The sequence below is a fragment of the Piliocolobus tephrosceles genome, chromosome 16, assembly GCF_002776525.5.
Source record: "Piliocolobus tephrosceles isolate RC106 chromosome 16, ASM277652v3, whole genome shotgun sequence".
In the NCBI taxonomy this organism is placed as follows: Eukaryota; Metazoa; Chordata; class Mammalia; order Primates; family Cercopithecidae; genus Piliocolobus; species Piliocolobus tephrosceles.
In genome coordinates, this window is record NC_045449.1 from 55,116,391 (window position 1) to 55,130,705 (window position 14,315).

Here is a 14,315-nt window from a genome sequence, read left to right on the forward strand (position 1 = left end):
TATACAACCCTAAAGCCCATACTCTTAAGCAATATACCTTGAGGGTACTTCACTGACCCAGAGAATGGAGGGGATTCTGTGCTAAAGTCAATTATTTCTCAAATTACTCCTAACAAACAGATAGTACAAAATATTTTCCAAGTCAGTTCTGCAGAGTAAAAGAAATTTACCCACTCCTGCCTATGGTAGAGATGATGAATTTCATGACACTGAATGTTAGGCCTTCCAGGACTGGAATAAAAATCTGAGTTGGAAAAAAAAACAAAAAAGCTAATATTCTCAGGGATGATTTTTCCCAGAGGGTAAGCAGCCTCAGCTCCATGATTTCTCTAAGAATAGACTGCTGGGCTTTATGACAGTGAAACAAATTAGGAAAACTATTAAAGTTTTAATGAAAACAAACATTTGCTAACTGTCCAAGTGTAAGGACACAGTCTCTGAAGACAGTGCTGTCTTCTCAAATGTTTCTCATAATCACTCTTTTCCACACTTAAAAACAAACTCAGCTATACCAAATCCTAGGAAATAAAGCACTGTCTAGAAGCACTCAGCCCTGTAGAACAATCTGAAAGCTGGGCTGAGCTGGAATGTATAAAAGAGGCTCAAGAAAGGAGAGGAGGTCACTTCCTGTCCATCCCACAATACCCTTTTGTCAGCAGAAGAGCTACTCCCACTTGGCAACAGCTGTGTATATCATGCAATGGGACTCCAAAAGCATAGATTTAGAGTGAAAACAGCAATGACTAGAAACAAGTAGGCCTGGATTCAGGTCCTGGATCTATCTCTGAGTAGAAGGAGAAAGCAACCAATCATTTGGCCGGACTTTAGTTCTACCTGTGAAATGAGGCGGTGGGGCTACATCAGGGCTGGCAACATTCTAGCATTCATTCTCTAACCCTCCGCTCCAAACACAGCTGTCCTTCCTGTTGTACTGGAGACCTCAGATTCTTCCCAAACAATACATTAAATAACTCCAGATAGTTACTATCAATTCATTTAAGTAGGCACAAGAAAGGACATCTATTTGTTAATGCTAGATTATAAGACTGCTATGAGTCTCTCAACTCTAACATGTTCAGTCAATGACTTTTCAACTGTAACTTTACTCCTAAACCCTTCCTCTCAGCTAAATGCTTTTAAGTGCAAGTTGGCACATTGTAGAACTCAAGTCATGGAACACTACCTTGTGCTCTCGAGTTGACGTATTAAAGCAGAATCAAGAGCAATTCCTCTTTAAACCCAGTATAAACAGTTTAAGGAACTCCAGCTGGTAGACTTTGTTAGATGTTTGCTGTGTTGCCTTTTAATTGCTTCCATGTTAAGAGTGAACAGGAACCCAGTTAAATCCCCCAGTTAAAAAAAAAAGATCTCTTAGGAATTGCTGGTCGAATTCACATACTAACTAATAAGTGATAATACGTAGGTTTTGTAAAGAGTTAAAAATCTAAAACAGACTGGATACGGGACCTGAAAGTAAGCAAAGAAAGGCATATGAAATGGAAGAGAACCCACCAGAGATCCATTCAGCTACATTCCATACCCATTCTCCTATATCCATTCTCCTACATTCCATATCCACATAGGTAAACTGCTATTTTCAGAGAACAGGGTGCAGATCCTTGTCAGGTAAGTAACAGGAAAATAAGATGAATTACTAATGTCATCCTTAAGTTATTGTTTCCTCAAACAAAATGAAAGATGAATGAGAAGACTCTGACTTCAGGATGACTAGGGTCTGACATTCCATGATTCACCTGACTGTCTGGCTCCTTACTTTCCACCATTTTCTCAGGCGCACTTTTTCTGGGTGTTTTGTAATGCTCACTTCTTCCTCCTGCTGGGAAGTTGCTGTAGCCTCATACGCAGAGTTTGGCAAGTTCTCTCAAAATACCATAGATCTTCATGGCCAGCAGGTGGTGCTCTTATTAAGCCCCTTTTACAAAGTTAACAAGCTGTTCTCCAAGGTTATATATCCTCTACATTTCCAACTAAGGATTAACTGGACTTGATTACTTGACGTGGTAAAACAAAGCCCCCTTCCTGCTGGAATACTAACAGGTTATTACATCCTAGTCTCTCCACCTTCCACAGCTAGGGTAGAGTTGGCTGTAACACAGTCCTTCCATTTCTATCACCTACACACACTGAATGAAAGTGGCTGGGGTACAGTCAAGGTGCAAGGCACAACTCCAAGATGAAGAGCAGCAGTTGGTTGTTCTCATTCTAACAAACTACACAAACTGGTTAGGAAACAGCATTGAAACTACTTTTAAAAATCTGTGAACAGCTAAGTATCACATTCAAACAATTTCCTGCATTTATGTTTGGTATAAATGTAACCATCCACAGGAATTGAGTCAAAATAATTTTTAATCTTCTTATAAAAAAAAAAAGTGGGAAATCCTGCCACTTTCAAACATCTTCTAGAGAAGAGGTTGTAAAGGGTGGCCCAGTAGTAAAATCTACCACACAAATGTTTGACCCACAGAGTAGTATGCCAAGCTGCTAGCCTTCACTGTTACTCACTGCTATACAATGATGTACCGGGAATCCCAATACTTCAGGGCGTGTGTTATTTACACAGGATATTATGTGAATGGTACACTTTGGAGCTGGCCATCTCTGCAACCATGGGAATCTTCTGATTTCCAAATGGATTGCATTCTGAATGTGACAGTTGTCCGGATCAAAGCAGAATTATTCCAACAGGAACAATATTAGATATGGTAATCAGCTCTTCATGTCAACCAACTGAGGTGTAGTTAATCCACAGGCAAATACAATAGTCAATAGAGCCTACATGTAAAAAAAAAAATTCTCTCTCTGTCACCATAGTCTCATAAGGAAAATTTAATGACGAACTTTTTCATCTAAACCCCAGGGCTATAGTTAGAAGCTCTTTGTATGTGTGTGAGACACAGTCAGAAAAACAAATAGGATTAGATGAAGGAAAATAAAAATCATAAAGACCAGAAAAGGGGGAGTGTTCCCTATCCTTCTTTCCATTCCCCCTCATTGCTGCCTGTAGTTGCCTGGAATGATAGTGTGGGAGGTCTAAGGTATGCGGTAGGGCAGCATTCACATCAGATCTATAGTGTCCTGCAGTCAGCAGGACAGAAAGTGTTCAAAGGAAATGGAACTTCTTAGTAGAGATGCTGAATGATGGAATAGGAGCTGAGAGACACACAGTCTGGGTATATTTGAGGGTGGGGGAGATTATTTGCAACTGTATGTGGTAATGCTGTTGACAAAGAAATGACTGTTGTGTTTAGCAGGTGATATCCAATGAGTGCGCTTAAGTGTCAGGGTTTCCTGTCCTTCAAGTATGAGACTGTACAATTCAACACAGTATTTCAGAGAGTAACCCAACAAATGTTCCTAAGTCTTCCTGGTGGTGCTGTCTATAGCCAGAATCCCGAAAAGGGTAAATATCTGACTTCTCTTAATAATCTGTCTGGAAAGGAACTTGAAATATAGCCAAAGGAAAGACAGGCATCAGATATCTGGGTCTGAACTGTGACGGCATTCAAACTCATCAGCCATTTAGTTTTAGGTAAGCCACAACCTTACCAAGCCTGTTCCTTGAGCACTAAAACTGAAGTAACACCTTACAAAATTTCTGGGCCGGGCATGGTGGCTCATGCCTATAATCCCAGTAATTTAGGAAGCCAAGATGGGTGGACTGCTTGAGCCCAAGAGTTTGACACTAGCATGGACAACACAGGGAAACCTCTTCTCTACTAAAAATGCAAAAAATTAACCAGGCATCATGGTACGCACCTGCAGTTCCAGCTACCCACTGAAGTGGGACCATCACCTGATCCTGGGAGGCCGATGCTGCAATGAGCCAAAAACCATACCACTACATTCTAGCCTGAACGACAGAGTGAGACTCTGTCCCAAAAAAAAAGCCAGGTGCGGTGGCTCACGCTTGTAATCCCAGCACTTTGGGAGGCTAAGATGGGTGGATCACGAGGTCAGGAGTTCGAGACCCTCCTGGCCAATATGATGAAACCCCGTCTCTACTAAAAGTACAAAATTTAGCCTGGGTATGGTGGCATGTGCCTGTAGTCCCAGTTACTCAGGAGGCTGAGGCAGGAGAATTGCTTGAACCTGGGAGGTGGAGGTTGCAGTGAGCCGAGATTGCACCACTGCACTCCAGCCTGGGCGACAGAGCGAAATGAAAAAAAAAAAAAAAAAAAAAAAAAAAAAAAATTTGAAAGAAGCAAATGAGACAAATATGAGAAGAGTACTATAATCTGTAAAATGGTATACACATAGTAACTGCAGTTACATGGGCTATATAAATCCAATGTCAAGGGAAGGTAAAAGTCAGTGACTATGGAATCTGAAACACAGAGGAAAATGTTTTAGTGTTTTCCACTCATTATGTTCAAGTTTATTTATTGTTCCACCAACTGCTGACTATCCATGTGTCCCAGGTATTCTGTTTCCTTTCTCTTACAAGAAATCACACAGCCGCAGGTATTACACCACATCCTTATCACAGTCAGAGGGGGTTTTGGTAACAAAAGCCAAAAATCCTGGTATCCCCTGGATTTAGGTAGCCAGAAATGCAATCATTTGATGAACAGATGCACAACAGGGGATTGTAATTATCTAATGTTTGATCAACTGTCAATTAGTTGCAATCGTTTAGTGGCACCCTCTGGTTTGGTAGATCTGTTGCAGTCTTTTCGGAGAATTCTAAGAGAAGACTTGGTTGATAGAACTCCGGAGTTCTCTATCTTCATTTTATTTTTAAAACTCAAAACCTTTTTACTTAATACCTGGGAGATTCTCCTTCAGGTGCTGAGAACTCTTAGAAATGATCTCTTTATTTGTTTTCCCCACAAGTTTTTTTTTTTGTTTTTTTGAGACAGTCTTGCTCTGTCTCCAGGCTGGAGTGCAATGGCGTGATCTCAGCTCACTGCAACCTCCGCCTCCAGGTTCAAGCGATTCTCCTCCCGAATAACTGGGATTACAGACACGTGCCACCACGCCCAGCTAATTTTTGTATTTTTAGTAGAGATGGGGTTTCACCATGTTGGCCAGGCTGGTCTCGAACTTCTGACCTTGTGATCTGCCCATCTTGGCCCCCCAAAGTTGAGATTACAAGCGTGAGTTACCGCACCTGGTCTCAAAACTCCTGACCTCAAGTGATCTGCCTGCCTTGGTCTCCCAAAGTGATGGGATTAAAGACGTGGGCCACAACACCCAGCCTCAAGATTTTTACAATCTGGGGCAAGACCCATAGTGGGACTCAATATGGCCAAGAGGAATGGTCTTCTTTTGTCAAGTGGGAGAGGTACAGGTATGGGAAGGGAGGTGGGAGAAAGGAGGGTTGACAGACAGATTTAACAGGTAGGCAAACTTTCTAAAGACAGTACAAGCTAACAACGAAGATTTGTGCTTATCTACACCCTGCAAAGCTGTCATGTTACCACATAAATGCCAGTATGAAGATATTCTCCTAGAACACTGCTATCCTACTTTATATCATGGCACACACAGACAAAACTTTTTTTTTTCTGAGATGGAGTCTTGCTCTGTTATCCAGGCTGGAGTGCAATGGCGCAATCTTGGCTCACTGCAACCTCTGCCTCCCAGGTTCAAGCAATTCTCCTACCTTAGCCTCCCAAGTAGCTGGGATTACAACCACGACTGGCTAATTTTTCGTATTTAGTAGAGACTAGCCTACAACTCCTGACCTCAGGTGATCCGCCTGCCTCAGCCTCCCAAAGTGCCGGGATTACAGGCGTGAGCCACCACGCCTGGCCTAGACAAGACATTTTTAAAGATATACTAAGCGTATTTTGGACCAGATGACTGTGGCTAGAGGCAACTGAGCTCAGATCCCTCCTAGCTACTTGAAGAGTTACAAGGAAATCTCATATTAAGTTGCAATCTTTTAGTGGCACCTTCTGGTTTGGTGGATCTGTTGCAGCCTTTTTGTAAAATTCTAAGAGAAGACTTGGTTGACGAAAGTTGTACCTTGAAAGTATCTGAGTTGTAACTGGACCTTGGCTGATTTTCTTTCACCTAGAACTCTCTCAAGTCTCTTTTATTAGACTTTCTAATCTGTGGTCTTTCTTACCATCTGGAAATGCTAGAACAGGGTGAACACAAGAGTCCAACTGGGAAAGACGTTCCAACAGAGGGGCTTCATAGTGAATTTCGGGAGGCATAGTGTTGATGCTGCCTGAACCACACAATGCACAGGAGGGATTCACATCACAGCCAGGGCGGATTGTGCTGTTCCGGTGAACCTGTGAAAAAAGTCAAACAAAACTGACAATTCAGCATCTGATAAAAAGCCAGCTCCCCATTTGTTATTCCAAAGATTGAGAAGACCTTTCTAGATACTTGTATGATACTACTAAAAGGATGTTTGATTAGTTTGTTAAAATATTTCCATTTGTCTAACACACTGACCTTCAAAGTAGGTAAGGAAACTTGCTTCCTTTCCATTGATGAAATCTAACTACTTGAAGCTCTAAGTGCTTACCTAGGTATCAAACTTCTGACAGCTTAAAAAGATATTAAAACTTGCTTTTTGAGAACACTTTATAAAATCTGCATGCTTTCACGACCTTCATGGTCTGCTAAGGTGAACAGTTGGCTCCTGATTCCCAGGTGGGACATTACTCGCTTTCTTCAGCAAATTTATCCACCTGGGAGCCTTCAATTACCAACCACACCTCTTCTCTTCTTTTCACACCTCCTCTTCAAAAGACTTTCAGGTGGTCTCAAGCCAGGTGGCAAGCTTCCCTGAAGCTTGTAACTTGTAAGTAACTTATTAACTACTCTTTAACCTGGCCTAAAATCCACTGTTACAAAGCTCATACCTAAGTAACGAAATAACATTTTGTATAGCAAATGCTCACTTTCATAGTCTTTATGTTAGATTAATTCCAAAGGGATAGAAATTATTTCTATTAAACTTCCTTTGTGCACATGTGGGCAGAATAATTGATAACCTCTCCACATTAAGTCCAGAGTTAAATATGAACTAATTTAAGTCTTCAAAAGATTGAATTCTGTAAAAAAACCGAACATCTACAATCTTATGCTTTGAGCAAACTTCAGGTCATGCTGAATGCAGGATCTCTACATTCTAGTGTTAGGATGAACAAGTCTGTCATTTGCCAAAGCCTAACTCATAAAGTCACCCGGACACACAGCCCCGGAAAAAAATACTTGCATGTTGAATGGCACTATAAGAAGGGATCCAAGGAGCAAGCTCAGTAGTAGAACAAAGACAAAAAGCATCAAAACTCTGCTAACAAAAACTCTTAACATTTACTAGAGCTCCATTTATTTTCAGCAGAGACATCTCGAAAGCCTTTTATGGATTTGTGTAAGAGAAAGATATATATAAGAACAATGTGGTCTTTATCAACATTCCCCCAACATTCTATTGCAACCATATAGAGAGGTGTCACGCAAATAAGGTCTTTTAAAGGTTAGACTGGGCAAATCACACAGAGGTAGAGACCACTGAAAGAGAGTGATACCAACTAGGCATGCTACTTTTGTATAGATAACATTAATTGGTATTGTTTTGGGGGAAAAAATCCCTTTATCTGTGTAATAAGAGCTGGTTTTCTGGAGAGGATGACATTTTCAGGTAAAGAGAAATAAGTAGGTAGAGATGAAAACGAGATCACACAGTAGGTGAGTGGGAGGATTCAGAAAAATTGGTTAGGATCTAAAAATTATACTGAAACTTTCAATATTCAAAAGAGATTAACTCACTCCAGTAGGTACAGCAAATAAAAAAGAAGAGAGAGACTAGAAACTGACCCATGACGTCAACTAGCTCTCCATATGGGACATTTAACATTCCATTTTATGGCTAGAGTGTATCACTTAAGTCAAAGTCAATACTGGGAGGCCAAGGCAGGTGAATCACTTGAGGTCAGGAGTTTGAGACTAGCCTGGCCAACATGTGTGAAACCCCAACTCTACTGAAAATACAAACATTAGCTGGGCGTGTGGTGAGAGCCTGTCATCTCAGCTACTCGGGAGGTGAGGCAGGAGAATCGCTTGAATCTGGGAGGCAGAGGATGCAGTGAGCCGAGATCACACCACTGCACTCCAGCTTGGGCGACAGAATGAGACTAAATCTCAAAACAACAACAACAACAAAACTCAACAGATGTGGCTCGGCGTGGTGGCTCACAACTGTAATCCCAAAACTTTGAGGTGGGAGACAGAATTGCTTGAAGCCAAGAGTCGGAGACTAGCCTGGCAACACAGTAAGACTCCATCTCTTTTTAAACAAACAAACAAAAAAAACGGCTGGGCGCGGTGGCTCAAGCCTGTAATCCCAGCACTTTGGGAGGCCGAGACAGGCGGATCACGAGGTCAGGAGATCGAGACCATCCTGGCTAACCGGGTGAAACCCCGTCTCTACTAAAAATACAAACAAACAAAAAAAAAACTAGCCGGGCGAGGTGGCAGGCGCCTGTAGTCCCAGCTACTCGGGAGGCTGAGGCAGGAGAATGGCGTGAACCCAGGAGGCGGAGCTTGCAGTGAGCTGAGATCTGGCCACTGCACTCCAGCCTGGGCGACAGAGCAAGACTCTGTCTCAAAAAAAAAAAAAAAAAAAACTTAGCCAAGTATGGTATTGCATGCCTTTAGTCCCAGCTACTCAGAAGGCTGAGGGAGAACAATCACTTAAGCCTAGGAGTTCAGGTTATAGTGAGCCACTATAACCACTGCACTGTAGCCCGGGAAAAAGACTAACATCCTGTCTCAAAAAAATAAAAAAAAAACAGGCCAGGCATGGTGGCTCACGCCTGTAATCTCAGCACTTTGGGAGGCCAAGGTGGGTGGATAACCTGAGGTCAGGAGTTCAAGACCACCCTGGCCAACATGATGAAACCCCGTCTCTACTAAAAACACAAAAAAACTGGGTGTGGTAGTGGGCACCTGTAATCCCAGCTACTTGAGAGGCTGAGGCAAGAGAATCGCTTGAACCTGGGAGGCAGAGGTTGCAGTGAGTCAAGACTGCATCACTGCACTCCAGCCTGGGTGACAGGAGCAAAACTCCGACTCCAAAAAATTTTAAAAATTGAAAAAATAGAATAAAGGGTAGAGAATCCTACTTGTAACCTGACAAAAGGGTATGTGTACACATGTAACATAAACAGTAATCTCATTTTTTAATTAAAAACTGTAAAGTATTAATAGAACCCGAGGAGTATATAAAAATATATTTAATACTTATTATTTATTTATTTTTGAGACGGAGTCTCACTTTGTCATCCAAGCTGGAGCGCAGTGGCATGGGTCCACCTTCCAGGTTCACACCATTCTCCTGCCTCAGCCTCCCAAGCAGCTGGGACTACAGGCGCCCGCCACCACGCCTAGCTACTTTTTTTGTTTTTTGTTTTTTTTTTTTTAGTAGAGACAGGGTTTCACCGTTGTTAGCCAGAATGGTCTTGATCTCCTGACCTCATGATCCGCCCACCTCGGCCTTCCAAAGTGCTGGTATTACAGGCATGAGCCACCGCACCCAGCCAAAAATATATGTAATACTTATTAAAGTATACCCTTTAGAAAATTTTTGAAAGAAAACTTGAATTCATACCCATGTTGCACAAATCCACACCAAGAATCTATCCTGTAGACAAACTTAAGTGTACACACGCACACATTCTTTCACTGAAACAAGATGCCAAATCATCTGCATGAATTCATTTAAGTTAAAATAATAAGAACACACACAATATTGTGTATTAAAGTAAGAAAACAAATTTTAGAAAATATCACAACAGGTGGTGTGTACGTGCAGCCCTAGCTATTTGGGAGGCTGAGGCGGCTCACTTGAGCCCAGGAGTGAGGAGCTACAGTGATCATGTCCACTACACTCCAGCCTGGGAGACAGAGTGAATCACTCTCTTAAAAGAAAAAAAACAAGGCTGGGTGTGGTGGCTCATGCCTGTAATTCCAGCACTTTGGGAGGCTGAGGCAGGCGAATCACAAGGTCAGGAGTTCGAGACCAGGCTGGCCAATCTTAGCTTAGTCTCTAAGATAAAAATACAAAAATTAGCCGGGCATGGTGAAGGGCACCTGTAGTCCCAGAGACTCAGGCGGCTAAGGCAGGAGAATCACTTGAACTCGGGAGGTGGCGGTTGCAGTGAGCCGAGATCGCGCCACCGTACTCCAGCCTAGGCGACAGAGTGAGACTCCATCTCAAAAAGAAACAAACAGACAAATACAAAATTAACAACAAATATAAACATATCATGAGCACTAGGGATTTATTCCTGAATATCAAATTTATTCAATATTAAGAAATCAAGCAACATCATTTCAGACTTGCATATTTAACTGCTCACTCAACATCTCAGACTTCTGTTTTTTAAAAAACTGTACTAACTCTTTGTAGAGACAGAAGACTCTCACTGTACTGTCTAGGCTGAATCTCAAACTTTTGGCTTCAAGCAATACTCCTAATTTGGCCTCCCAAAATGCTGGGATTTCAGGCCTGGGCCACTGTGTCTAGCCTAGACTCAACAGGCATCTCAGAGTTAACATGTTCAAAACTGGCCGGGCGCGGTGGCTCAAGCCTGTAATCCCAGCACTTTGGGAGGCCGAGACGGGCGGATCACGAGGTCAGGAGATTGAGACCATCCTGGCTAACACGGTGAAACCCCGTCTCTACTAAAAAATACAAAAAACTAGCCGGGCGAGGTGGTGGGCGCCTGTAGTCCCAGCTACTCAGGAGGCTGAGGCAGGAGAATGGTGTAAACCCGGGAGGCAGAGCTTGCAGTGAGCTGAGATCCGGCCACTGCACTCCAGACTGGGCCACAGAGCGAGACTCTGTCTCAAAAATAAATAAATAAATAAATAAAAATAAAAATTAAAAAAAAAAAAAAAAAAAAAGTTCAAAACTGAGTCCTGATCTTTCCCTATCTCCTAAGTCCTAAATCCTCAGACTCTCAGACTCATGCTAAACTCCTTTCTTTTTATCACACCTCATATCCAATCACAAAATTCCTTTTTTTTTTTTTTGAGATGGAGTTTTGCTCATCGCCCAGGCTGGAGTGCAATGGCGTGATCTCAGCTCACTGCAACCTCTGCCTCCTGGGTTGGAGAGATTCTTCTCCCTTAACCTGCTGAGCTGCTGGGATTACAGGCCTGCACCACCACGCCCAGCTAATTTTTTGTATTTTTAGTAGAGACAGGGTTTCACCATGTTGGCCAGGCTGGTCTCAAATTCCTGACCTTACATAATCCAACCACGTTAGCTTCCCAAAGTATTGGGATTACGGGCGTGAGCCACCACGACCAGCCCCAGTCATGAAATCCTATTGGCAGAATCCAACCACTTCATATCACCTTAACTACACTTACTCTAGTCCAAGTCACTATCTTTTCTCATATGGGTTTCTTCAAGCCTCCTAACTGATCTCCCGCCTACTGGCTCTTATTTCCAGATCAATCAACACAGTAATCAGTGTAAACCTTGTTTTAAGATCTCAATCATATCATACCAACCTCATAATCTTCCAAATGACTTCTCATCTCATCACGAATAGAAACCAAACTTCTTGCATGGTTCCCACAAGGTCCTACAGCATTTGTCACCTCTATCCCCTCTCTGACTTCACTTCATTTTTTGTTACTCTCCCAGCCGACACCAACAGTTACTCTGACTTCCTTGCTATATTTCTCCAAGATAGCAGGCAACCTTCCACATCATAAGCCTCTGCACTTGGCTCTTCAACCACTAAATTCCATGGTCATTCTCTCACATCATGTCTTTTTCTTTAAATGTCAGTCTTCAAAGTAACTTTTGTTTTGTTTTGGTTTGTTTTTTTGAGACGGAGTCTTGCTCTGTCGCTCAGGCTGGAGTGCAGTGGCGCGGATTTCAGTTCACTGCAAGCTCTGCCTCTCGGGTTCACGCCATTCTCTTGCCTCAGCTTCTTGAGTAGCTGGGACTACAGTAGCCCGCCACAACATCTGGCTAATTTTTTTGTACTTTTAGTAGAGAAAGGGTTTCACTGCGTTAGCCAGGATGGTCTTGATCTCCTGACCTCGTGATCCACCCGCCTCAGCCTCCCAAAGTGCTGGGATTACAGACGTAAGCCACCGCGCCTGGCCCAAAGTAACTTTTATTTAGAAATACAAGTGAAAGGCCAGGCGCGGTGGCCCACGCCTGTATTCCCAGCACTTTGGGAGACTGAGGCAGGTGAATCACCTGAGGTTAGGAGTTCAAGACCAGCCTGACCAACATGGTGAAACCCCGTCTCTACAAAAAATTAGCCAGGCGTGGTGGTGGGCACCTGTAATCCCAGCTACTCGGGAGGCTGAGGCAGAAGAATCTCTTGAACCCAGGAGGCGGAGGTTGCAGTGAGCTGAGATTGCACCAATGCACTCCAGCCTGGGCAATAAGAGCAAAACTTGGTCTCAAATAAAAAAAAAAGAAAAAAAAGAAAAAAAAAGAAATACAAGTGAAAAAAGATATTATTGACTGTAACAACAAAAAATGCCCTAGAATAACTTTAACAAGAAATTTCAGCACAAGGTTTAAAGATATTGATATTCTACAAATTAATGTAGAACCTTAATAGACTTGAGGGGGGAGGGGAGACAAGGCAAAGGGAATTTAAACAAATAATGTAAAAGATACAACTGAAAGAATAAATGTGAGGAACCATTCCCCTCCCACCCCTCACATTTCTGATAAGCAAAAATACAGGGGAGTGATCTGGCCTATTACATGTTTTACAGTTACAGTAATTAAAATAATCTGCCCTTGGTTAAGAAACAGAAAAATTAAATGAAAACAAAAATTGACCAAAATATGTATGACAGTTTATTGGGTTTTTTTGTTCATTTTTTTGTTTATTGTTTTTTTTTTGAGACGAAGTCTTGCTCTGTCGCCTGAACTGGAGAGCAGTGGCCGGATCTCAGCTCACTGCAAGCTCCACCTCCTGGGTTCACACCATTCTCCTGCCTCAGCCTCCCGAGTAGCTGGGACTACAGGCGCCCGCCACCTTGCCCGGCTAGTTTTTTGTATTTTTTTAGTAGAGACGGGGTTTCACCGTGTTAGCCAGGATGGTCTCAATCTCCTGACCTTGTGATCCGCCCGTCTTGGCCTCCCAAAGTGCTGGGATTATAGGCTTGAGCCACCGTGACCAGCCGACAGCTTATTGTTTAAAGTAATACTTTTAAATCAGTTTAGAAAAAAAAAGGAGATATTACTTTTTCAACAAATGAATCAGGAAAATCAAGAGTAGCTGGGACTACAGGCGCCCGCCACAACGTCCAGCTAGTTTTTTTTTGTATTTTTAGTAGAGATGGGGTTTCGCCACGCTGGCAAGGCTGGTCTCAAACTCCTGACCTCAGGTAATCCATCCACTTTGGCCTCCCAAAGTGCTGGAATAACAGGTGTGAGCCACTGTGTCTGGCCCCAAACAGAGATTTAAATATAAAAACAAATATTATACTCGAATCTAAAAAAAAAAAAAATTGTGAAGCAATACATAGTGGTTAACAGTATGAGCTATGGAGCCGGAATGCCTGGGTTTGAACCTTGACTCCGCCACTTACTAGCTGTGTGGCCTTAGACAAGTTACTGTGTCTTTATCTTTACTACTAACAGGAGAGTATCTGATAGAATAGTTTTAAACATAAATAACTCACAACAGTATCTGGCTCTCGACACTTAATCACTTTTATAAAATCGTAAGTATGGCTATTTATATTTAAGGGGAGAACCTGATAGAACATTTACCATCAAAGATCTTGATTTCAAAATTCTAGCTTAACACTGTATAATATGATCATTGATAAGTCACATGACATCCTTAAATTTTCTCACTTGTTAAAAAGGACTGACAATACCAATTTCATGGGATTGTAGGAAAGATCAAATGACTTCGTAACTAAATTAGTGTACTGCATGATTTCTCAACAGCTGGCACTTCTTTGTTGTGGGGGACTGTCCTGTGCACTGTAGATATCTAGCAGCATCTCTGTCCTCATGGTCCATGTGCCTCCCAACTCCCCCAATTTGTGAAAATCAGTAATTACTACAGACATTGCCAAATGTCTCCTGTGAGGACAAAATCATTGAGAACCATGAGGTTCAAATTACGGTCATCCCTTCTAGAAAAATTCAAAGCACAGGCTCTCATTAAATATTAGTGGTGAGTCACAGTAAACATAAGACTCAGTAAAAAAGGAAAACAAAAAACAAAACAGAAATTAAAAGTGAGAACAAAGACTACTGCAGTCAAAGGAAAAGGACTCAAGAACTAGCTTGAAGAGAGCTTCCACTAGCCAAAGATCAGGTA

The 14,315-nt window shown here is 42.2% G+C and overlaps 1 protein-coding gene across 1 annotated transcript in view; it reads right to left on the reverse strand.

The window, feature by feature from the left end:
* The window catches only part of KANSL1 (KAT8 regulatory NSL complex subunit 1), a 67,011-nt gene that overhangs the window by 13,502 nt on the left and 39,194 nt on the right, over positions 1–14,315 (reverse strand). Inside the window, exon 6 of the mRNA XM_023196164.2 lies at positions 6,098–6,269. Within this exon, the coding sequence (XP_023051932.1) occupies positions 6,098–6,269 (172 nt within the window). The remainder of the gene's footprint in view (positions 1–6,097; positions 6,270–14,315) is intronic.